This window comes from Podarcis pityusensis (genome assembly GCF_964106645.2).
Source record: "Podarcis pityusensis genome assembly, chromosome: 12".
NCBI classification, from domain to species: Eukaryota; Metazoa; Chordata; class Lepidosauria; order Squamata; family Lacertidae; genus Podarcis; species Podarcis pityusensis.
Window position 1 is genome coordinate 22,133,364 of NC_138037.1, and position 25,636 is coordinate 22,158,999.

At 43.1% G+C, this 25,636-nt stretch overlaps 1 protein-coding gene across 15 annotated transcripts in view; it reads right to left on the reverse strand.

Annotated features, from left to right (window-relative positions):
• Positions 1-25,636, reverse strand: part of KIAA1217 — a 370,991-nt gene that overhangs the window by 154,575 nt on the left and 190,780 nt on the right. The window contains exon 1 of one of the 15 annotated variants that reach the window (XM_080974359.1): positions 24,443-24,642. The exons of 11 other annotated variants lie outside the window; for them this stretch is intronic. Coding sequence is in view for 2 of the 4 variants with exons in the window: in XM_080974357.1 (XP_080830483.1) it covers positions 11,217-11,324 (108 nt within the window). In the remaining 2 variants the exon portion in view is untranslated. Of the gene's footprint in view, positions 1-11,216; positions 11,466-22,894; positions 22,973-23,474; positions 23,630-24,442; positions 24,643-25,636 lie in introns of those variants that run through there. 3 more of the 15 variants (XM_080974360.1, XM_080974356.1, XM_080974357.1) reach the window with 3 other exon arrangements.

Genomic DNA, 25,636 nt, shown 5'->3' on the forward strand with positions numbered 1-25,636 from the left:
CATCAGCGTAACCACAGAAATGTGTGCATCACCCTTTAGAAATGTTTGCTCATCTCATCTACATCTCTTTAACTTTCCTTTTACATCCATGCATTGTACATGTACAAATTCATCCTCTGCAGTCATAAAAGGACTCACGAAGATAATTTGTGCACAGATTAATTGGTTCTACTCATAAACAACATTATTATTATTATTATAACTTGCTGGTTTAGCACTCCATTAATTTCATATGCTACTATACACATTGATTTGATTTGCAACTCATTTACACATTTCATCTCATCTGCCCTTATAACAATCTTGCAATACCCATTTTACAGATTGGTAACTTACAGATCAAGCCTGTGCATCTGTACTCAGAAGTAAGTCCCACTGAGGGCAACAAACTGAGATTTGAGCCAAGGAGTGATTGGTTCATATGTGCTTGTCCTTTGGGGGTGTTAGGGACCTAATTGCCTGTAGTACTCAGGCATGGATTTAAGTTATTTATTCAAACACTCCATAGGATCTATCCTATGTCTATATTCTATATTCTATGTCTATATTCATCCTTCTTTTGAGCAACGGACAGAAATTTAGGCCTAGCTCTCACTGAGATAATGAACCTGTATAATGTCCATTCATTACTTTATACTTCGGTGGCAACTCTCAGGTTCTCCAGAAAATATATATATAACCCCCACATGCAGAACAGTAGTATGTCAAGAGAGAAAGCTAGGCAAGGAATCTTTTGCTAGTCATTCAGGGTTTTTTCTATGTGCAGGGTGTTGTTGTTGTTGTCATCTGGGAAAACTTTCAATCATGCAAATTCCCAGCTACAATCTAGAGTGGAACACCCTATATAAAGATACCATCTCAGTAAGAACAAGACCTTTGGTGCTTAGAAAGAGCAGTTGCTACAGTGCACTGTATTGCCCCAGGATGCATGTAGAGGACTGTATGTGTACATTAGATTCTGCATTACATTTTCAAATGCATCACAGGCAGAAGATTAAGCTTCTCCCTGGCATGCCACCTTTGCGATAGGAGTTTTTGATATGGGAATGTATTCATTAGAACATAAATGTAAGGTCCAACAAATTCCTCAGTTGCTTCGCTGGCAATTTCATTCCCCACAAGATGGAAGAAGCAACAAGGGCATCATCTATCTTGGACATGGTTCTCAACAACAGAAAGCAGTTTATGTGCAAAGAAACTCCATGGGGCTGCATTCATGAAAGGCCTATCGTTCCAGAACTGCTCCTGTGTTTCCCTCTCTCTCTCTTTCTGAGGTAATTCCCGCAGCGTTAAATGAGACTGTTCCTAATTAAGGACACTTAGGATTGCAGCCTGCGATATATGTGTGTGTGAATATTGTTGCGTTCAGTATTTTTTTATAAAAGTAATTATTCGCAGTTTTCATATAGCGTGTTCACAAGCCTCTCTTAAAATACAGAAGCATGGTTAGATTCCCATCAACACCAATCAAGGCAAACGGAAACCACTCTTAACTATAAAGAGCTTGCCTTCTGATTGCAAACAGCTGTTTACTAATAAACAGCCACATAAGCAGTCCCTGAAGAGAAGGCTGCAAGGGAGAAATGACATTTAACCACCAGGAGGAAAGAAAAGGGTAACTAAAGGCTTTGTGGAACTGAAACATGAGGTTTTCCTGGCACCGTTCCCAGCTCCTATTTAATTTTATGTCCTGTGTCAAGTTTTATGTACCCTCCTGTTTGAGTTACCCAAACCATATTTTGTTTCCTTGTTCAACTTGTTTTCAAACTACTGTCGCAGCCCTCTCGCTATATAAAAACAGACAAGTCATGACACAGTGTTTTATCACTTCTGCTTACAATCAGACTTGCAAAGGCTCTCCACTTGTTTGTTTGTTTGTTTACCTGTTCGTACGTATGATAATTTATCCAACAGGTCATCAGGAACAGCATGGTTTAGGAATGCACCAGCCGCTCGCTGCAGTCCTAGCATGACCTTGAATCATATTACCGCTTGACAGACAAGGGTGACGAGTGCTATCGCTTTACTTGCCTTCCTTGCACAATAAAAACTGTGACATGCTAACAAATGAAATATAATGAAAATCAGTATGCATTTGAATAATGTTATAGAATTTTCTACTTAATGTCAGAATAGCCACCTTTAGGCATAATACTTACACATAAAGGAAATATATGGAGGTGCATTTTCTCCACCCCACATTGCTGCTCCCATGGGCCTCCAATGTGGAGGACAAGCTCTGGAGGTGTGGAGCCTCATGAACTTGCAGAGCCTCCTCAGACATTTTAGAACCCTGCTTTTCCAGCACTCCAAAACAGAGACTTCACGTGTACACAAGGCTCCCTACTTCAGAGGTTCGTGCTCTAGTGTGGGGAGAGCAAAGGGAATAACAATGGAAGATGCACAGCTACCATGATTGTCCCTGCTGCCCTTACTCCACTACGAAAAGCACCTGAAAGGGGGCAATGTCTCCATTAATTTAAAATCTCACACACCCATGGTGTGGATGTATTACATTTTATTAACTGTGCAGTGTAAGGTAAAGGTAAAGGGACCCCTGACCATTAGGTCAAGTTGTGACCGACTCTGAGGTTGCGGCACTCATCTCGCTTTATTGGCTGAGGGAGCCGGCGTACAGCTTCCGGGTCATGTGGCCAGCATGACTAAGCCACTTCTAGCAAACCAGAGCAGCACACGGAAACACCGTTTACCTTCCCACCGGAGCAGTACCTATTTATCTACTTGCACTTTGACGTGCTTTTGAACTGCTAGGTTGGCAGGAGTAGGCACCGAGCAATGGGAGCTCACCCCGTCATGGGGATTCGAACCATTGACCTTCTGATCGGCAAGCCCTAGGCTCTGTGGTTTAACCTACAGCGCCACCCACGTCCCTAACTGTGCAGTATACGCTATACTCTAAATTATTGTTCCGCAGTGCAGAATTTTGTGCCAAGGGAAGGGGAGGTCGTACATACATAGCTAGAGGCCTCTGCTTTCTTAAATGTCACCAATTCTCAGCTTTATTAGTGGGTAAAAATTTAACCAGAGGAGGAGAAAGAAGTATGGTCCTGCCAAAGGAAGAATGATCACACCTAGGTGGCAGAGCACATGCCTAGCATACTAGAAAGCTTCAGGCTTGGACAAATAACATGAGCTGGTTCAAGACAGCTCTCTGTGTACCTCCTGTGTCCCATGGGGATGTCACAATTTTGAGATGCTGCCCTGCTCACAATGCTGCGTTCATGGATTCCACTGGCTTCAGTAGTAGCTCTACACCTGTGACCTCTCAAAGGTTAGCAACTCAGCATACTAGCCCTAAACATATCAGCTGCAACTCATTGAATGGCTACAGCTTGCGGAGCACTTGTGAAACAGTTTTGTGAAGGAAGAAAGACCTCCCCCTTCAATGACTGACAGCGATGCTCTGCACTCATCAGAACAGTGCACTTCTCCAATATAGTAGGGTGTTCTATTCCGAAATTAATGGGTAGTACTCAACCATGTTTCAATCAGAGCAGGCCTCCTTTAATGGTCATGTTCATTAATTTCAAAGGGTCTACTTTTGGTTTATTACCACTCATGGTATCTCATCCCCTGGATCTTAAAGTACAGCCATGCAATTATTTTTAAACACCCTTGTTTGCAAAGTGAGGTGCACCTCGGTGAGATCCCCTCCTCATCTGCAAGAGAGACAAAAAGGAAGCATGACCTTTCAGGTTACTCACTACTTTTTCATTGCTACATGCCAAGCATAGCTGTCAACTTTTCCCTTTTCTTACGAGGAATCCTATTCGGAATAAGGGAATTTCCCTTTTAAAAAGGGGAAAGTTGACAGCTATAATGCTAACTTACTTAATTAGTTAAACTTCCAACTTCATAAACATATTACTTGACTTCCCCATACTCTTCCTTCTGAATTTCCTTGTAACTGAATGTAGCAGTTTTCCAATATCATTATTCAAAAAACAATATTCCAATTATGATCAAATTTCTTAACTTTTCTTATTGTTCTATTTCTCATTTGTTTATTTAATCCTAATTTAATCCTAGGCCTATTTAGTTCTTTCAAGTAATTACTAATCTTTGATGCTAACTCACTTCTCCTTGGGCTGTATGAATAGAGTACCTCTGCTATTTCCCATCCCTTTCCTCTAGCCCAGCCTTTCTCAACCTTGGGCCCCTAGATGATGTGGCCCTACAACCCCCATCATTCCTAGCAAGCGTGGTCAGTGAGCTGCTATAGCCATTCTCATCCCAGAATGCCTAATCAGCAGACCATTGATCTAAAACCTATTCGGTCTTCAAGCATTCCCTCCATGAAATGCCTTGATTGTTAATATAAACTTTCCTTGCAAATTTAGATTCCTCCATACAGGGTTCTTCTGACATTATAAGCAAAAAGAGAGAGAGAAGAGACTTGTTTCTTGTTGACTGTAACAGTAGAATTAATTCTGTGGTTGCTGCGTTATGGTTATCGTTGGAATTTTGGCTCCTTTTCAGTGAATTAAGCAACCAGTGGGTATGATTCTATTGTTGCAGAAAGAATCAGCTACTGATTAATGGTTCAGAATGAAGGCAGGAAGGCACTTCCTAGGGAACCTGAGCGCTAGGTTAATCATCCCAGGCTCAGGGCAGGATGGCACAGAACTGCAGAGAGGCAAATGGACCAGGCAATTAGCCCTGTTTGACTAGGACAATCAAGCCAGGTATAGCAGCTTACCTGTAACCAGGAGCTGCAAGACAAGGCTGTGAGCTATGGGTGCCATTATGAGCACAATGTAATTGAAAAGTCACTGAAATGAAGGTTTAAACTGTGGGTGGACTCATCTGGGGCCAATGTACTGTCAAACCATCCTTGCAGGATCCGAACCTATAATTTCAAGCTATTTTCGGATAAGATAATAAATAATGCATTAAGGGCAGATATGATGAAAAAATGATGGGTAGTTTCAACAGGAGAAACCTATAATTTTGAGCAGTGAAATGATTTTTGGCATGCTCCTGGTTATCCACTTTATATGGGTTCGTTTGTTTTATTTCGTTTTTCAAAACTGGTTGTGCTAGTTTCACACTTTGCTGCTTGCCTTACACAATAGCTTTTGAAATCTACTTCAGTTGTGTATTTGTCTATCCTTAAAAAAAGAAAGAAAGAAAAAGTATTCCTGTATGTAAAAATGTAACACCGACACTCGCAGCTGTGCTCAGGATTCAGGCTGGATTCTTGGGTTCGGAAGTTATCATATGGAACATTCAACATGAGCAGCACTTAGGGAAGCAGAAAATAGATGTTGCCAAAGGAAGGACTATACTGGTTTTCTGACATTTTACACAAACTTTGCTGCAGTTAAAGAAAGGATTTGTCATTATCTTCTACCATTTAGACCAGTGGTGGCCAAACTTGGCCCTCCAGCTGTTTTGGGACTACAATTCCCATCATCCCTGACCACTGGTCCTGTTAGCTAGGGATGATGGGAGCTGTAGTCCAAAAACAGCTGGAGGGCCAAGTTTGGCCACCACTGATTTAGACCAAGTCGCAGAGGATAAAAGCTATCAATGCCTGCTAGTTATGGATATGCACCAGCTATTAGAGGAATGTGCCAGTATTAGAGGTAGAATGCCTCTGAATACCAGCTACTGGTGAACATGGACTGGGAATGCTATTGTGCTCCCAGAGGTATCTGATTGCCACTGTAAGAATAGATTGCTGGAATTGGTAGGCCTTTGGTCTGATCCACCAAGGCTCTTTTTATGTTCTTGTGTTCTTAGCAGTACAGAGGAACTGAAGAGAAAATATTTTGGCCCCATTAATCAAATAAATGCTGGACCAAACAGAAGATGCTGGGCTCTGCATTCCATGGCGTTATTTTTAAGAATACTGTGATACCTCGGGTTACAGACGCTTCAGGTTACAGACGCTTCAGGTAACAGACTCCGCTAACCCAGAAATAGTACCTTGGGTTAAGAACTTTGCTTTAGGATGAGAACAGAAATCGTGCAGCGGCAGCGCGGCAGCAGCAGGAGGCCCCATTAGGTAAAATGGTAACTCAGGTTATGAACGGACCTCCAGAACGAATTAAGTTCTTAACCTGAAGTACCACTGTATTTACTTCAGTTATTTAACGGCATAAAACAAAGGAGCGTCAAAATGTAAACAGTATTGGGGGAGGGTACTACAGTTCAAGAGATGCTTAGACCAGAGGACATACATAGAATATATGCTTTACTCATTTTCCATCCCACTCTTCTATTTTATAGCCAAACCTGCTTACAATATTTTCTAAAGCGCATATATTATGTTAGCTATTAAACGCATCTTAAGACAAATGAACACACAACTTAAAACTTGAACAATTAGATTAAAGCCTATAAAGTATAGCAGCAACAGAATAACATGGCACCTTATTTAAGGCGTGCTTAAATAAGTTGGTTTTCACTGTCTGAACACAGGCCCTAGGGTGCCTTGAATGATGGTCGATGTGTCGCAGTCAACACTGGCCTCTGTCCTTCCTTCCTTCCTTCCCCCCACCCTCCTCTGATGCCCTCTCACGTTTGCCTCCCAAAGGCTTGCATAGCTGTTTATTGCAATAGCCCTGGCTATAAGCTCCAAAGGCAAATGGTGCCTCTGGGAGGCACCTCTCTTTAGGGTGGAGGGGGCAGTTCAGATACCAGGGATGGCAGCAGCAGCAGCTGCCTGGAGGACTCCCAAGGAAAAGGGAGAGGAGAGAAGGAGGCTGAGGGAACACTCCACAAGGGAGAGTGTTCGGGAAAGGGTGAGAGGCTGCCAGCTCTGCAGGCAAGGGGTGACACAACTGGGCTCCTGAGACCTACAGGGGTGCCACAGAAAGAGTGTAGTTGGTCAAAGGAACCGTGGATTCAAAAAGGTTGAAAACCTCTGCCCTAGGGGGTTTCCCTTTTAGGTTAATCAGTTGGAGAAAGCAAATGGCCATCACTTAAGAAGAGTGTTTATCTAGTAGTTACAACTGTGGTGTTTTCTTTTTAAAGTATTCCTTCACCCTGGGAAAAAATTACAAACTCCAACTACAAACTGAAACCAAAGGAATGAGGGTTGAAAGCCATAATAATTTGTCAGACGAAGGACTCATTCAGACTTCCTTTTGGGCTGCATTTATAGGCACAGGTCCGGGCTGTAAAGCTCTGTCCTTGAGCAGGGTTTTTGTGTGTGTGTGTCCTGGCACTTTCCCCAGGAAACCTGCATTTCACTGCGGAATTGGAGCAAACTGCAACCAGGTTTTCCATTGGTTGCAATTTGCTCTGATTCAGTAGTAAAACACAAGTTCTGACATGGAGCTTTGAAGCACAGACCTGTACCTGGAAAGTGCAGTATAAAAGGAAGTCTGGATGAAGGAAGCCAAGCATGTTAGTCCCTTCCCAATCAATGCATGCAGACATGCGTTCGTTTAATGTAAGGCGAACAGACTGTCATGCAGCTTCCTTTCTAAGAACCTCATATAGTAGTGGAAACAAACATATCTAGATGCAGATAGTATGCAAGTTGACCACTCTTAAAAACACAGAGAGACACAAAGACACATAAGGACTTCTTAGGCTGGAGAAAGGGAAGCTTTTGATCCAGCCCCCTATGTCCATACATCTCACAAACCTCCCAACATGCCACTGTAATCATCATGGCATATTGCAGGTCCAGAAATTGCTCAGGTGTCTCAGTGTGACTGTCACACTTAAAACTATTTCAGAGTTGTGTGACTTCTTCTAATCACCAGTATGAGAAGCAGAGTTCACGTCAGGAGCAAGTTAACAGAGGATCTTCTTGAAACTATTTCTTCCATTCTCAAAATTCAAGGTGCAATCAGTTGATTTTATTCCTTGCTTGCTTCCTATTTGTAAATATGTCTTGACTGAACCAGGAAATTGTGAACACCACAATTGTCACACATTAAAGTTGCATCTATTCAATATACACACACCTCTGTTTAAAAGAAAATTAGGTCACAATATTAAATGAGGATTAAGACTTGTCACATGCACATATATTACACATCTAATTTGCACTGGCACCCATTAGTATTTAGAAAAGGTAATCTGAATACTATTGTTCCTCTTGCTGCTTATTGTTCCTAATTGATGAGTTATTACACAAGGACAGCCCATCCCAGCAGAAGCTCACTTCTCAATTCCTAGACGGAACTAGAATGCTTCCCTTTTCCCTTGCCATCGTCTTCCCAAACATCCCTAACTATGGAGGGGGGGGGGGGGAGCCTCAATAGTTCACATTGTTTCTCACCTCTCAAATTAAGATTTATCATGAACCGTATTGAAATTTGAAATTCCTCTCCTCTCCCCACTAACTTAGGATGAAATGCTGCAGATCTGATACATATTTGTAGGACAGGTTGTAAGGCAAGAAAAGAATAAATTGTCACATGATATCAGATTATTATTATTTTTTAAATGAAGTTGTTAAAAGGAAGGGATGGAAATCCTAGTCTGGACTATGGCTTGGATACTAAGATACAATTTGAATTCCTATGTTGCAATGAGTTTTAAAGAAACTGTGTTTGTTGCCTTAAACAGAACTCATTGAACTTCTCTTGCCTGACACCAAAATGCAAACTTTTTTTGGGGGGTGACCTTTTATTATTCATACAAGAACCTGGCAGGTCGCACCTGGAAGCAAAGGAAGAAAAGGATGTGTGCATTTAATCACTCTATTATGTGGACAAAGTGTGATGCTTTCTGCGAAAAGAGAAAGATAATCTATAATGCAGGTGAGAGGTTCACATTACCTAAAAGCAGCATCACCTCTGACAGACCTGAAAGCAAAACCTAAACTTCCATCTTCTGATAAAAACACTAAAAAGTAATGACATGTCGCTTAGCACTCAAACACCTCCCATATTTCTTTAATCCTCAGCAACTCATTGAAGTATAAAGTTTATATAACTACAGTATCAACAGAGAACCAGGGAAAGTAACTTGTCCACAGGTACCTAATGAATCTGGTATCCAGTGTCTTCAACACATTTTCCTTTTACATGAATCACAGCAGACATCCCTCTTTCCCTTCAAAAGACCATTCCTCATTATGCCAATTAAAAAGGGATTTCAAAAGAGACACCGTCCCCTGCAATATTTCATCATTACAATAAATTATATAAGGAATTCAACATTTGTTTCCTTCATTAGTAGTTGTTCTTCAGCATAGCTGAAGACTTTTCATCTTAATTGGTTAGCTACGAGGCGTTTCCTAAATTTTATTCTGGGTGCTAAAAGCACTGCAATCACATTTCCAGTAAAGCCTATCTACTGGGCTGGATTAATCTAAAAGCCACAGTAGGGTAATTATACCTTTATTAGGAATAACAAATAGGCCACAAAGCCATGAGCAAGTTTTTTTGAGCTCTCCACAATTCTTCTTCAGGCTGGAAATCAAAACAAAAGTAAGTAGTAGGTAGAAAAAGGCAGATATGGTCTAAAAAACCCCAAATACGTACCAGTCTTAAGATGGAACAAAGGAGGACTTGTGCAGAAATAATTAGATTAGCCCCCACTAGGTGCTATGTAGATTTCGAACTGAGCCAAGAGCTACAGTGAAAAAGAAGGAATACCCTTTTATGAAGATTAAATGGGCTATCCAACAAATGAATAGATGGTAGCCCTATCGGCAGCTACTATTACAATGGCAGCTACGACTGCAACCTCTGTGTTAGGATGCAGCAGTATTCAGAAACCCATACCACAGATGCCCATACCACTATTGGTTCATCTAGCTTAGTACTGGCAACACTGACTGGCAACAGCTTTCAGACAGGCAGGGGCCCTATCCCAGCCCTACCAAGAAATGGCAGGGATTGAACCCAGAATCCTTTGCAATGTCAAGGCTGCCCTCTATGTCTGAGCTGCAGCCTCTCCCCGCTGCTTTGCATGCTAATGTCAATTTCTGACAACTCCATGTAGAGCTGCGAAATAACTCCAGTCTAAAACCCTAGGCAGCCACTGGCAGTCAGCGTCGACAATAATAGGTGGACCAGTGTTCGGACTCTGTATTCTTTTGTTTCTGTGCTGACGAAGGGCAGAGAGTGGCTACTGTTGTCTGGCCTAGCTTATGAACCGCTACTGAGGACAGAATGATTGAGATGGATGATGTTAGGTGCCAACCAGGCAATTCTTTTATGCTAACATACACTGGGGACAATATGTACCAATGGCCAGAACACTGTTTGGCGGCTTGAAAGATGTGTCCTGGATAACTCACACAAACTCTGCTTCAGGCCCATTTATACAGTAGGCATAATAATAATCCACCCTGATGAATGGCTGGTTGGCTGGATGAACGGAATCCTGTAAAGCATTGCGGCCCAGTAAACAAACTATATATATTATTCACTATTGTTTATGGGAACCCTATCCACCCCATTGTAGCAGGCTTATGTAGAATCAAGACTGAACACGTTGAATTTTAAAATGAAAGCACTTCCATCTGATCTGAACCACTGCTTCTCTAACCTACTATGTGTGGACCCTACAGCAATAGGGGGGGAAAGGACTCCAGCAATGCTCAAACTCTCTTTTTTCTTATTATTTTATATACTTAAGACCTGAGACTTTTTACTGAAAACCAGCTGTAAGGCTAAGCTTGCATTCATACCAAATCCTAACATCACGCTCCACCTGCTTTTTGGAAAAAAAAGGGGCAAGAGAAAGCAAAACATGCTTGCAGAGCAACAGAGGACTGTTAGAATCATCACAACAGAAGCAACAAATGGGAAACATCTCAGTAATCTCCATAACTTAAAAGTACATGCTCTATACTATGCAGTCGATTCCACGATGCACCATGTTCAAAAGAAGCCTACAGTCTACTAGTAACATTACAGCTCATTAAAAATATACAACAACTTAATTACGCTTTTAATGAGGGCATTTAATATAATTTTTTAAGAAATGCATTTGGTTTTGGAACACAAAGGGATTTGATGTTCAGTGTTGAGAGAGTGTATTAAATCAGAACTCTCACACGCCTTACGTAAAAGCTAGGTAGTATTTTAGATGCTTAATCTTCAAAAGATTTGATAAAACATCCACAGATCTAAAACACTATCTCAAACATTAGTAAGAACATTCCCCTTTCCAGTCACATATGTTTGAAGGATTTAACTTTTCCTGCATAATCAGTGTAGAACACCTGGAAGCTAAAAAACAAAGCCGCAGTTTGGAAGCAAAAACTTCTCCTGTACCTGGTTAATTTTGTACACACCACAGGAACAGCAGAGAGATGAGAAGCTCCTTTTCCTTCGTGGACCTTTTGGCAGAGAACTAGAAGAGTGACCAACATCCAATTCCATATTCTTGGTGTCAGCAATTTCTCAAACCTTTGAGGAAACCACCTCAGCGCGGCATCCTAGATCTCCAAAGATATCCCTTGCGCCAGGTACATATGGTATGCGCATTGAGACGGAGCTGTGAGCAAATGTTCTTGCACATTGGGGGTGTAGATATGATTCACAAATAGAAAATACCGGTTTTTCATGGCTTGGCTTGCATAGCAGTCTTTGGGTGTGGCTGAAGTGAAATGAATGCAGGTGTACGCATTGAACTCTGTGAAAGACAAGCTGCCTCTAATCACAAGGAGGACTCCTTCCTCACCTTGGTAAAAAAAAAAAAAAATCCTCCAAAACAAGCAAACCCTACTTGTGTGGTTGGGCACCTCTGAAAAATGGGAAGTTAATAAGAAAGGCTTTTGTGCTGGCCGATAGGGACAAAAAGGGATGCATCTCACAAGGAACATATGTCAATTTCTACCCGCTTCTCTTTTTTTGATAGGACATGGCCCAGAAACAGATTATGAAAGACTGAATTGGAATAACTGTTAAGGTTGGCACACGGGGGGAAGGAGAACTGAACACTTATCACATAGAAGGTGTGATGATGTTACAACTGTTGTGCTTGGTTCTGGCTTCCTTTGGACGAGAAAAGGACCACGCAGGAGGTACTATATTCAACCCCCAACATCTCCAGGTTTGGGCTGGGAAAGACTACCTGTTCTGAAACCATGATGTTTCAGACAGACAGTGGAGAAAAAACTGAGCTAGCTGGACTCTTGTCCTATCTGACTCAGCATAAGGTCGCTTCCTATGTTCCTATAGAGAAACAGAGACTTCTGTATCCAGTAAGTACCCTTCCATTCACACAAGGGCTTTTCATCTAGAAAAAGGCTAGCAGAAGAGGAGGAGGAAGAGATTTTCAATGCTCATGGGTACCCAACCCTCTGGAACAATTTCTCAGGGGCTGCTGGAGTCTGTGGGGGGAGGAGGGAAGGGGAAATCTGCAAAGATTGTCTCCCCTCCTCTTCCATTAGTGGACGCCTCTGTCAGAGCAAGAGCACCAATTGGATTCCAGCCTTTAATGCTTTGGATTGTACAGTGGTACCTCGGGTTAAGTACTTAATTCGTTCCGGAGGTCTGTTCTTAACCTGAAACTGTTCTTAACCTGAAGCACCACTTTAGCTAATGGGGCCTCCCGCTGCTGCCGCGCCGCCGGAGCACAATTTCTGTTCTCATCCTGAAGCAAAGTTCTTAACCTGAAGCACTATTTCTGGGTTAGCCGAGTCTGTAACCTGAAGCGTATGTAACCTGAAGCGTATGTAACCCAAGGTACCACTGTATCTGATGCTAGTCCTACTTAGAGTAAATAGGTGTGATGAGATCCATGCACACAAATTTATTACATGACAGAGAGGAACCATGCAAGCAATTTGTGCACCATTCAGTTGTGAAATGGGCAACAGCCATCTGTTGCCTTGTTCTGGATTCTTTGCATCAAGCCTGAAATTGGACTAGATTGTTTTCGAAGCCGCTTCCAACTCTGATTTGGAAGATACTCCAAAGATCATCTACTCCATCAAAGCACAACAAGAGCCCTGCTGGATCTGGCCAATGGCTCATCTAGTCCAGCACTGTGTTCTCACAATGGATGACTAGATGGGCACAGAAGGCATGAAAGCAGGATCTGAGCACAACAGCATTCTCCCAACTTGTGATTCCCAGCAGCTGAGCTTCAGAGGCATCATGCCTCCCTACCAGCCATTGTGGCCAGTATCATGTTTCTGCCCCACGGTAGTGCCAGCTACCCTTCAGTTTCCCACAGATCTAGTCATGCAACTGAGATCACAAAATGTCTCAAGCAGGGATCAGGTGCAGTGTCTCTAAGAGGTGCCAACAGAGCAATAGCTGATAACGTAAGCAGCTGATAACTGCTCTTCAGCCTCTAATTGACTTCAGCGGGACTATATCAGTGTCAACAGTTTGTGAAATTGTCCCTTAGGGGCAAAACAATGATTTTTATATCCATTAAAACGCTTTCATCTCAGTCAAATGCACCAGCTTCTTTAAAATCCTCACTGAAAGGAAAGCCTATGAAGAAGAATATAGGGTTAGTGTAAGATTAACTGGGTTGCTGCCCGGTCCTTTGCTGGGCAGAGGAAGCAATTTATTATTTCGATCTCAGTCTTCTGCAGACAAAGTCAGAAATTTACAACAAAATAAACAAAGCTGCATTCCTAGAATCTAATGGAAAACAACAAATCACATTAAAGCAACCAATTCAAATATAGTATATAAAAGCAGCTTTAAAAAGAGGCTGAGGCAGTAATGTTATTAATCAGACATTGCCTTGGTTCACACAGCACACTAACTCAGCCATTGCCAACCTGGTGCTCTCCAGATGTTTTAGACCATAGGTCAGCAAACTAAGGCCTGGGGGCCGGATCCAGCCCAATTGCCTTCTGGATACGGCCCGCGGACGGTCAGGGAATCACTGTGTGGATCGCCATCCCCCCCCTCCCCCCCACACACTGCAGCGCTGCCTCCTCCCTCCCTCCTCCTGGCTTCTCCCCGCCCTGCCTAGAGGAGGAAGGGGGCTGGGCTTTATTGAGCCACGGTTGGCCAAGTGCCATTTTAAGCAGCCCCTCTCCAGAGCCAGCCCTTTCATGCTGCTCATCGTCCCTCCACTGCCGCCAGCCCCTGCCGCTCACAATGCACAGCTAAGCAGCCACCAGGGCTCGTCCACTGCTGTGGAGAAGGGAGGGGAGAGTCGTGGGGGGAGTTCTCTTCAAAATGTAGTCCAGCCCCCCACAAGGTCTGAGGGAAAGTGGACCAGCTCCCTGTGCAGATGCCAAAAATCACAGGTGCGCACGCAATCCGGCCCACAGAGGGATCTCCGTGGGACCGATCCAGCCCAGGCAAGATAAACCTTGCTGACCCCTGCTCTAACAGGAATGCAGAAGCAGCTGTAAGGCACACAGCAATGGTGGTGGAAGAAGAGAGATGTGAAGTAATGCAAATGGTGTTCTAGCACGCCCCAACCATATGACAATTAAGTCCAGGTTCTAAAAATACCTAGTTGCAACCATTGTGCTATCACATTGCAGCAAAGCATCTTTGGTTTGTTCACTACACATGCCCTGTTTTTCAATATTACCGAAGGGGTTTTAACCACTGGACCTATATTACCAAACTAAGCTCAGTGAGAATTTTTCTCTTACGCTCCGCTGCAGAAGCAGGCAATTTGTACAGCATGATACAAACATAATAGGAGTCAAAGATTGGCAGCCGATTTGCATATTCTGTTTGCACATCATTAACATAATTTACATGAACAAGTTGGCCTTGAAGTCCCATCTCAACAGCTGCAAAAAAGGAAGAACCAGTCCCATGATATCAATTTGCTTTCTAGTAGCTGAGCCTTTCAAAAGACTCCCAGAGGGATAGGTTAGTCTGTGGCAGCACGAATAACAAAGCATCTTGTGGCACCGCAAAACACTAAGAGATTTATTGTGACATCCCCTGCAGTGAGCTATAGTTGACTTTGTCAGGTGTATGCATTCTGGTGGTGCTGTCAGTCTCCTCACCAGAATCCTGAGGGCTAGAAACTCACTTTAAAGGAAGTGAAAGCTGTGCTTTTTCCTGGAACCCAACAGACTGCTAACAGGCAACCCTGAGCTTATATTCCCCTGCAAGGCTAAAGAAATCAACAGTGTCATATTGAAGCAGCCTCGAAATCCTTTAATTCTGATTTGTCTACTAGTTATGTTTAAAGATCCAAACATTGGGGAGCCTGACAATTCAAGTCAGGACCATAACACTGGAACCACCTCCCCCTGGCTCTGCAAGTGTGGACAAATAGACAGGTAAATTGCAGGCACACCTGCTAGTATACAACGTATTGCCAGCACTGTTGCAACTAACAAGGCAGTTGCAACAGCTCTCAGCCTGAGAACAAGGAACCGCAGGCTCATCGCTGCTCAAGAAAAGGCTTCTGGGACTCCTCTCCCCACCATAAATAGAGAAGTCGCTGATCAATGCATGATAGCTTAGACAAGCAGTCACTCAGCTGGAGGTATGGCACAGAGTTTGCTAGGGGCACCAGTGCAGCACCCCACAGTGCTACACAACTCAGAAGGGTTGTGAATAGGTCCCTTTGCAAATACACCAGCTCCCTAAGGCAAAATAATGTGATGAAATAAATCGGCATGTGGCAGGTGATGCAAGGATCAAACAGGAGCCTTGCAAGTTGGACACCAATTTCCTACTGCAGGAGTGGCTAGCCTGAAGCATGTGGGTCCTATCCAGTTCAAAAAAAAAGTTAGAAATTGGATCAGCAGTGCTAGAACTACTGCAATAAAATCCATATCTGAGTGCAGCTTAAATCTCTCCAATGCTCAGAGCTGGGATTCCAGATAGCAGGAGATGTATCTTTGTAAGGGCCACATAATGTTAATTCCACATTTGCAAGGAACTGAATGTACTTTCTGGAACTCCTGGCCCATTAATATTATACAGGAACCTTCTGTGGTCTTAACCACTGAGCCTAGGGCTTGTCGATCAGAAGGTTGGCAGTTCAAATCCCCGCCATAGGGTGAGCTCCCGTTGCTCGGTCCCAGCTCCTGCCAACCTAGCAGTTCGAAAGCACATCAAAGTGCAAGTAGATAAATAGGTACCACTCCAGCGGGAAGGTTAACAGCATATCCGTGCACTGCTCTGGTTTCGCCAGAAGCGGCTTAGTCATGCTGGCCAAATGACCCAGGAAAAAATGTCTGCGGACAAACGTCGGCTCCCTCGGCCAATAAAAAGAGATGAGCACTGCAACCCCAGAGTCATTCGTGACTGGACTTTACTGTCAGGGGTCCTTTACCCAGACATAACACGTTAACATGTAATTGCATTGTGTATATTTGCTTTAAAGCTGCTGGCTTTATTTCTATTTTGATCAATTTTATGTCAACTTCTTTTTAACGTTTGTTTTTAATGGGTTCTTGTTGTTGATTATTATGCACTATATAAATCTTTTTAAATATTCATAACCCATCAGAATGGTTGCAATAATGTCATTTGCTTCAATTGAAAGTTCCCCACCCCCCATGATGTATTAAACAATGTTGAATTGCAGGCACAACTTGAAGTCCTATAAAACAACCACAGTCACACCACTAAATGTAGTTTTGTTGACAGCCTTTTCTATATTAGAGGGCAGATGTGCTTCCTGGGAGACAGGCATCTCAACCCCAATCAACAGCTGTTAACACATGTTGCCTTTTTATTTGTTTCTTAAAAAAAAAGACCATGGCAAGCAACATTTTTTGGGGGGGGGCGACAACTAGGGAAGCTCTTTAAAAATTATTTAGTGTGACAGAAACCCCGTCAGAAAAGAATCCACAGCAAAAGCATAAAGGACACAGACTCGCATTAAGCAGCTGTGTGTTATTTAAAGATTCTTTCAAAAGAGCAGTAATAGGGGTATTTGCTCAAATATGCAAAGATGTTTCTAACATGTATTTTAAAGCTGTACAGTGAGTTGCAATTGTCAAATAACTGCATTTATACCCTACTATATCACAATCAGATGTTTAAGGGTTTTTTATGTTAAAAATACAGCTTTTTTCGACGCAGAAGCTAAGGCACATCTTTCTTTTTCTTATTGCATTACCAGCTCAGCGCTGCTGAAATAAGTCAGTTAATGACATTAACATAGCTATTTATGTAACCCCTTTTTTTAAAAGCAATGCTTATTCTAACTCATTGTAATCAGAGTCAAATATTTGTTCCTTCTGTGAGTAATTTATTACTAATTACAACAGATGGGTAGATGACATTAGCAGGCACTAAAAATAGCACTGCTCTAAAATAAATAAAGTTGAAGGGTAATGTTTGCAAACCTCTGTGAGAATTTAATGTGGGCTTACAAGTTGCTAGATCCAGCATATAGCTGTGAGGTGGAATCTGGCTGCTGACCAGACAGTCTCCCCACACCTAGCAGTTCACTGTGAGGGCCAGTCCAAGACCTTCTGCCACCTGACGCTAAAAATGAAACAGTGCCTTCCATGCACAGAAGCTAAGCGGGCTAACAGTTGGATCTTAGCCACAGTGCTAAGATTACCATCAGTGAGGTGCTGCCACTACATCCAAGCTGTCAACTTACTTTGCCGGCCCTGCTCATTGCAGGGTTTTTAAAACCCTGAACTCACCATGTAACAGCTTCCATTTCCCTTCCAATGGAAAAGAAAGCAAATCCCAAGGGGTGGTCTGGAGAGCAAGAGTAGGCCCACAGTGTCCAGAGGGCCACAGAACATGAAGATGGGGGCCCACAGGTTGCCCACCACTGGTATGAAGGTCAGAGTGTTGGGACTGGAACCAGAGTTCAAAACCCTCTCGACTACAAAGTTCAACGGGTGATCTTGACCCAGTCATTATTATCTCCCTGCCTCCCAGGGCTGTTGAAAAGGGGAGCCATGCATGCCATCCTGAGCTTCTTAGAGAATGGGTGGGATTAAAAAAACCTGTCTAGGTTACTAGTAGTCTTTGAAAATAGTAAAGGGACCCCTGACCATTAGGTCCAGTCGTGACCGACTCTGGGGTTGCGGCGCTCATCTCGCTTTCCTGGCCGAGGGAGCTGGCGTACAGCTTCCAGGTCATGTGGCCAGCATGACTAAGTCACTTCTGGTGAACCAGAGCAGCACACCGAAACACCATTTACCTTCCCGCTGGAGCTGTACCTATTTATCTACTTGCACTTTGACGTGCTTTCGAACTGCTAGGTGGGCAGGAGCCGGGACTGAGCAACAGGAGCTCACCCGTTGCGGGGATTCGAACCGCCGACCTTCTGATTGGCAAGTCCTAGGCTCTGCGGTTTAACCCATAGCGCCACCCGCGTCCCTCTTGAAAATAGTATATTCGTATAATAAGCCAAAATATGTTCAAGCCTCATTCTGCCACAAAGAACCACTTTCTTCTTCCCTTTGCACAAATGAGCAAACAAACCAGGAATTCTTCAGTTAACTACGGTCTCTCATTTTGTCTACACTGGGAAGCTATGGTGAATGACTTCAAATCAAGGCAGGATATGAAGCCAAATTTAAACCAGGGCTTGTTCTGAAGCAGTTTAGTTGTAATGGGACATGAAGTTAACTGAGGACTTCCGGGTTCATTTGCCAGCTTACACAATGAGGCCGCATTCAGGGGGATGAAGCACAATCACATAAAGCCAAGATATGATCTTCAGAACACACCCAGTCAACAGCTAGAGTTACAAACAATTAAATGGGCCTGCCTGTGTATTAGCTATGCATGATGACAAAAGCACACATCCCCTTTGTAGGCAAAATGGTTTGCTCAAAAACTGACATATGCCTTGCTTTGATAACACAGTGGTAGCTACTAAGACACAATGTGACAGTAGGTTTCCAACCTCTAGGTAGGAGGAAGCAGGGCTAAAGTGGTTTGGTTTGGTTTGGTTTGGTTTTTTTTACAAATTACTGGTGAATTGGATTGTGAATTAAGAGGAACGAACCAAAGAAAGACCACACACAAATTGTAAACAGCATCTCTCTCCCAAGTGCAAATAAATGGAGGCACATCAAAGAACACAGTCCCTTGTTGTTTGATGCACCCAGATGCAAAATGCCCTAGTCATGGATTTTGCTAAATTGGTGCAATTTCAGGAGGAAGTGTAGGCTGAGGATATAGGAGCCAAGAGGATCTACACTACAAAACAGTGCTGCGCTCACAGGCAATGACGGCAGGGTCTTCTTCCCCCATCTATTGTGCTGTTTCAGCAAATGCATTCACCAAAGACAAAAGAAACAGAAAACGCTTTCAGCTAGAGATTTGCTTGTGTTATTTACTTTTGATCCCCTAAACAGATCTCTGCAAAGGGGGTTTAAACCTCAAGGATTAAAATTAGATGGAACTAACTGACCAGGTGTGTCCGGCTCAGCCAGCTTTTGTTCAGAAAGGCACATGCATTAAAAGTGCCTCAATACACTCACTGGTCAGAGAATTACACACAACTCTGTTTGCATTGGGCATTATCAACGTAAAGACATCACCCATTACTGAAATTCCCCATTCTAAGCCCAGGGGAAGTGCTGCCTGCACCAACTCGGTTAAACAAACATGCTGCGTGTGAGGTTCAGGGAGAGCAAATGATTTTCTGCCGCCACAGTATCTTTGCAGGTTCAGAAGCGATTACTTAGGAGGGGCAACCTGCTTCAAGGAACAAAATCTTATTTATGGGCTTCTCTCCTTTTAAAGGTTCCTATTAACAAAGATTACAGGCCTGCCCACCCTGTATTTGAGATCAAAGCTTGCTTCAATATCTGTTTTTCAGATGGGCATGTTCCGAGGTCACTTTCTGTTGTCCTTGCCAGGGACTCTTGGAAGTCAGTGTTTAACCCGCCCTGCCCCAAGGAACCTTGTCCATGTGCCTTTCTGTGGCTCATTCTACCATCAGTTCACAAACAATACCAATGACGCCTAGAACATGCTCCTGTGATGCCTACACACTGTAGGGGAGACTAGTTATAGTGGGCAAGCTTACCTTCTGAAAAGCTCATTTCCAAATGTCTTCTTATAAAACAAACAAACCCTGATAAGCTTCTGAGGAAACTACTGAATGTTCTGAAAACACAGATAGTTGCTCTACACCAGGTCAGACTATTACTCCATCTAGTCCTGTACCATCAGTGGCTCTACATAGTCTCTGGAAGAGGTCTTCTAACCTGAGAGATACCAGGTCTTGAACCTTCTGTATGAAAAGCATGTGCTCAACCTACTATGGTACCTCCACCAAACCGATGAACCTGGGACTGTCTACATTTGAAGTATGTGTTCTACCACACAGATATGGCACCCCCCCAAAAAAACAACAACACCGTAGCATGAAGGCAGGGTTAAAGGAACCTGTGGTCCTCCAGATGCTGTTGGACAACAATGCCCATCAACCTTAGCCAGCGTGGCTCATGATCAGGAATGATGGGGATTGTAGCCCAACAACATTTAAAGCAGCATTTCCCAATCTTGGATGCCAATTCCCATCTCCCCCAGACAGCATGGCCAATGGTCAAGGATAGTGGAAGCTGTAGTCGAGCAACATCTGGAGACCCAAAGCTGGTAAAGCCTGATATAAGAGAGCCACAGGTTCTCCACCTATGTTTTCAGCATAAAAAAGGACCATCGGATCAGTATGGCTCTCTGAAAACACTCCACAGCAAGTGTCAGCTTTGTTTTGGCAGTCCCCCCCCCCCAACTGAACACCAAGAATAATAAAAAAGGAGTCTTGCATCTCTGATCAGGCAGAAGAGGACAAAACACAGATTGAGAACAAATTCAATACTAGGTTTGGTGAGACCAAGAAGCAGACTAGAATGTGGTGGACAATGCCCCATGACAACTGCAGTGTTTTTGAAGCATCGTGACCCCAATGAAAACACACTCAACCTGCTGAAGATTGGCCGGTTGGTGCAAAAGCAGAACAAATGAGCTACATCCATTTTCCTTTGCACTTTTCTTGCACTTGAATCCCTTTCTCCTTGATATTAAAACATGCCTAGATAAGCTCTTGGCAGTGACTCCATGGCTTCTCAGTCCAGGACTTGTAGCTGACTTGTCTCAGACAATGTTGCAAGAAAACAAAAACAGAGGAGTAGCTGCTGCTGTCAGAAGCAACTGAACAAAGCCCAGTCAAGGATTGCAACATGGCCAGGTAAAGTCTTACACACAGATATGAGTGAATGCCAAGAGGCTGTTCTGAAACAGTTCATTTCGGATGCCTCCCCTTCAGAAAGCAGCTAGCTCTGGAGAACTTTGGAAACAGACTCTGGGGCAGTGCAAGGGTCTGTGATCAGGAACAGTTCAAGCAAGAGGCCATGCCACCTGGCATGCAAAAGTGACTGTATATGTCTAAAGAGGCTCTTTGGACTGATTGTTCATGGTTCTAAAATTGCAAAGCAACTATTCAGAGAGAAAGAACACACAGCACTGTTTCATAAATAAAAAATCAAAGCAGTGAACTGCCTTCACCTTGATAAGGAAATGAGCTTGGCAAACTGAACCAATCCTTTATATCCCTGCCTGATCACTGATGCCTTGGGGGGAGTCACTGTTAGTGGTCCTCCGTGGCTATCTACCAGGAACTGTTTAGTACTGTATTGTGTTTTATGGAACTCCCTTCCAGTTGAGGTAATTTCCTTACTGAACTTCCAGCACCTACTGAAGACATTTCTTTTATTATTCCAACAGGCATTCCAGCTGAAGTCTGATTTTATCATTTTAATTTATTGTTATTCTTTGCATTGTATATTTGTAAACAGCTTAGAGAATATCATACATAAGTGGTATATAAATTATTTAAATAAAAACAACAAATTACTTTAAAAAACAGAAAACTATTGATAACAGCAGACCTAATTCTAGTTCTGCTTCATCTCTTTAGGACAGTCCATCAAGAAGGCGGCTTGAAAGCTAGAACAAGACTAGGAAAACAGAAGGAAGCCCAGTTCTTAGTGGTCCCATTCCCTTGATTTTGATGGTGCTGAACAAATGGGCCCTGACCTGCAGATTGCTTAGGGAGCCGGCCCTTGCATTAGGCAAAGAGAGGCAACTGACTCAGCTAGCAGGTCCACTTGGGAAGCGCTTCGTCTGGGGACAAATGTACCACTGCAAGACCTGAACTGCACTTCCAGCCATTCCACTGGAACATGAAATGCATTTTTCTGTGCATAGAAATGTGCTCCATCCCTAAAGGTTCCCTACAATGCCACTATCCGCAGTCATAATGATAGGTACTCACTAGTTAAATATGCATCAATTCAGAACACATAAGATATTCTTGCTGCAATCAAATGCCATTTTCCTACATATGGTTACCAGCCACAAATTTATTCACATAATATTAACATTGACTCGTTTTTCTTCATATCCCCCCTTCTAGTCTTCCACTTCATCAACCACAATCAGCATAATTAATGCAAATACACTGGTTTATTTGACACATTGTTCAATATGACATATTTCAATATTAAACACATAACGATTCAGATCCTTTCCCAACCAACACACACACACACACACACACACACACACAAAGCAGGCTTGAAATTAAGTCTATAAATTCCCATTAATAACTAATAGTGGCAATTTATCCATGATTGTCAAGTCAAATAGATCTGCAATGCACTAGACAAAAAAAAATTGGGTTAAAAAAGAGCTTAAAATAAATTTCCATTTGTTTCCAATTATTTTGTTAGTGTTTTGCACTGCTAAATTTACTTCTGTTCATATATATAAAAAAATGAACAGCAAGTGATGAGAACTCTTTATACATCTCAGGGTTTTATATAGTTTGGGCTGGAAGCATAGAAACTTGTTTTGAACATTCCCCAGGTATTCTGCCATGCCTCCATCCTTCATTTACATTTCACAGGTGTCTTTCAATTGAATCGGTGGCCTTTCATGCTACAAGCAACTATTTGCCAGGACACCAGTTACACACTTCAACCCTGGCTACCCAAACCACTCCCTTTGATGGTCCAACTGTAAGAGTCCGCTCATTTTATTGCAGCAGCAAAAAAAGGAAAACCTACTTCTATCCATGTAGCTTGTTCGTTGATGGGAAGGAATTCATTGTGCTCTTCCCCTCCAAACATTTTCAGTCATATAATGGAACTTGTTGCACCCATTCCAAAGTTGCCCTTCCACAAAATAATGTTATAATAATGAATAATAAGGACCTCTGCAGTTTGCATTTTGAAAGGCTGTTTTATCAAAACAAAAAACAACCCCCCCCAAAAAACTTGTGATATTAAGTTTGATTCTTAACAGTGAAAGCAGAAACTGTTAGTAAGAAAGGTTCTACCAATAGAACAAATCCATTTTCATTTTCTGGTTTCTCCTCTCTAATACCACACTCGTATTAAGCATGAGTCACCTAACTTCCTCCTTATTTCACAGCATTCAAAAATCTGCTGATCATTCAAATCAAGAGGTGGGGTGGGGAAAGGAAGGAGGGAGGGAGAGGGGAGAGAGAGAGAGAGAGTGTGTACATCATACCAGAAAACCCCGTTTATTGATTCAGCTCTACTCTCAAGAAAATAACACAGCCAAGTAGATTTCAAACAATCGTATTATAGTCGTCGCAAAGCGAAGGAGGACATTTTTGTTTACCTAATTGCAGGATTCTGGAGGCAAGCCAGGAAATACGCTTGAGAACAGCTCCCAGGATTTGAGTAGTCGCCCAAATCTTTAGTTCCGAACAAACTCCCTTACAATCCCAGGCAGGTAAAACGCCTCCCATGTGTCTCCACTGCAATTTATTTAGCCCCCCTTTCACCCCCCCTCTCCAAGTGAAACTTTCTCATTTGCATAAAAGCAACTTCCAGCCTATGGGACTTTGAACGGCTACATGTACCCTTAGCTGCCTTAACATGCTTTCCCAAGCATGACATCACAGATCTCCATGGTTACTTAAACCCCACCTGCCTACACAGTAGAGCTAACCTGTCAGATTGAGGCCGCACAATGCAACTGAACTATTTCCTTCCAAGTAAATGTTTAACAGTCTACTCCTTGGCATGGTGCTGATCTACTACAAAGCAGGTTTATAAAAAAAAATATAGAACACATGTTTATTTGGCTTTTGAAGGCGAACAAACTGTGGGAGTATAGGACGGGTCTTTTCTAATAACTGCGGAGCAACAAAATGTGACCTGCCCAACAGTGCAAAAAGAAACAACCTGCAAGGGTGCACACACCCGAAAAACTGTTGTGTTGAAGACCCAGGCCTTGTGAGGTTTTGCTAATACAGTTTCTGCACGTTCATTGTTTCCCTTTGCAACAATTTTCTTTTCTTTTCTTTTTTTAAAAAGAACCCATAATGCCCTTTGGGCAGCACAACCTGTAAAACTGGTTTCTCCTGGAGACTTTCTCTCCCCCCCCCCATTTTATTTGGCAGGAATTCAGCTATTTTTTAACAGCCTTCCACCGCTGCTGTGTGCGTTATTTGAATCTCACAGCAGATTCCTCCTCCTCTGCCTCAGCTGCTTTTCCTAATGCACTGCCCCCTCGCTAACCGCCATTGCTCTCTCGAAGGACAGAGAACAACAAGAAAGAGCGGTGCAACCCTGTGGACCTACCTGCAATGCAGGGAACTTGGCACACCACGTTCAGAAGCTGCCCCTCCGAAATTTCCGAGACCTTACACACACACACACACACCGCCTTTTCTTTATGTCTCTCTTCCTTCTTTTCAGTAAACGGCGGGTCTCATTCACGAGTCATTCTGGGCTTCCCTGGTCAAAGCATGCTGAAAGTTTCATTTTCCATCAAAGGTGCGGGGTGTGGGGGGTGGAGTGGAGTAGGGAGAGACGCACAACACCTTCCTCCACTCCAGTCCGGCACCAGCTTCTGGAGTTGTGACAAGCTTCCTACTATTCCTTTCAGAAAGATCTGAGAAGTTCTGCCTTAGTTTCCGGGGGAACTGTTTTGCAATAAGAGCCACACCTGTCAGAGTGCATTGTCTGTATCATAACAGTGCCTGGGGGTTGATGTTCAGATAAAGGTTCTTCCACTGGGTGCCGACATGCCTATTAGAAGCACTTTTCTGCTTCATGCTAGGTTGATATCTAGATGGTCATACGGGGAGCTTCCCTGCACGCAGCAAGGTTTGCGGGGATCCCTTCCCAAAGGCAGCAAGACACACCCCCTCCACCTGACTACTCACAAAAACATAGAGGATCTCTGGGAACAGCTTCTGATGCAAACTGATGACCTGACAGTGGAGGAAGTCCCAGTGACCACAGAGAAGGTCATCTGTGTGCTTATGGGTTCTTTGGATGCTGTCCAAAAGCCATTAGGCAGCAAAGCATTCATAAGGTGGAAGAGAAGTTGAAAAACATCAACAGATCATTTCTGTCATTCTACCTGGCTGCTTCCCAGCAGTAAAACAATAGATGTGATTGTGTCCCAATAGAAGGAGAAAGGGGTGGCTTCCCGGACGCTGAGCTCCTTGCGGGGGCCACCCACACAAAGGCAGCAAAGTACACAGATGGGATGGATAAAGCATCCAACTGAGTCATTGGGAACACCATGTTAGGATAAACCTGATGTCTGGCTGTGGTTATGTTTGGGCTGTCTGCAAACTCGTGTTCTCCTCATTTTCATTATTTGAGAAAAAATTTACTTTTATTTCTTTAATTAATTCCCACATTGCCACAATGTAGACATTTTTGTACACTTCATTTGGTTGGACACCTTTTGAAAAAGTTAGTACCGTATTTTTCGCTCCATAAGACGCACCTGACCATAAGACGCACCTAGTTTTAGTGAGG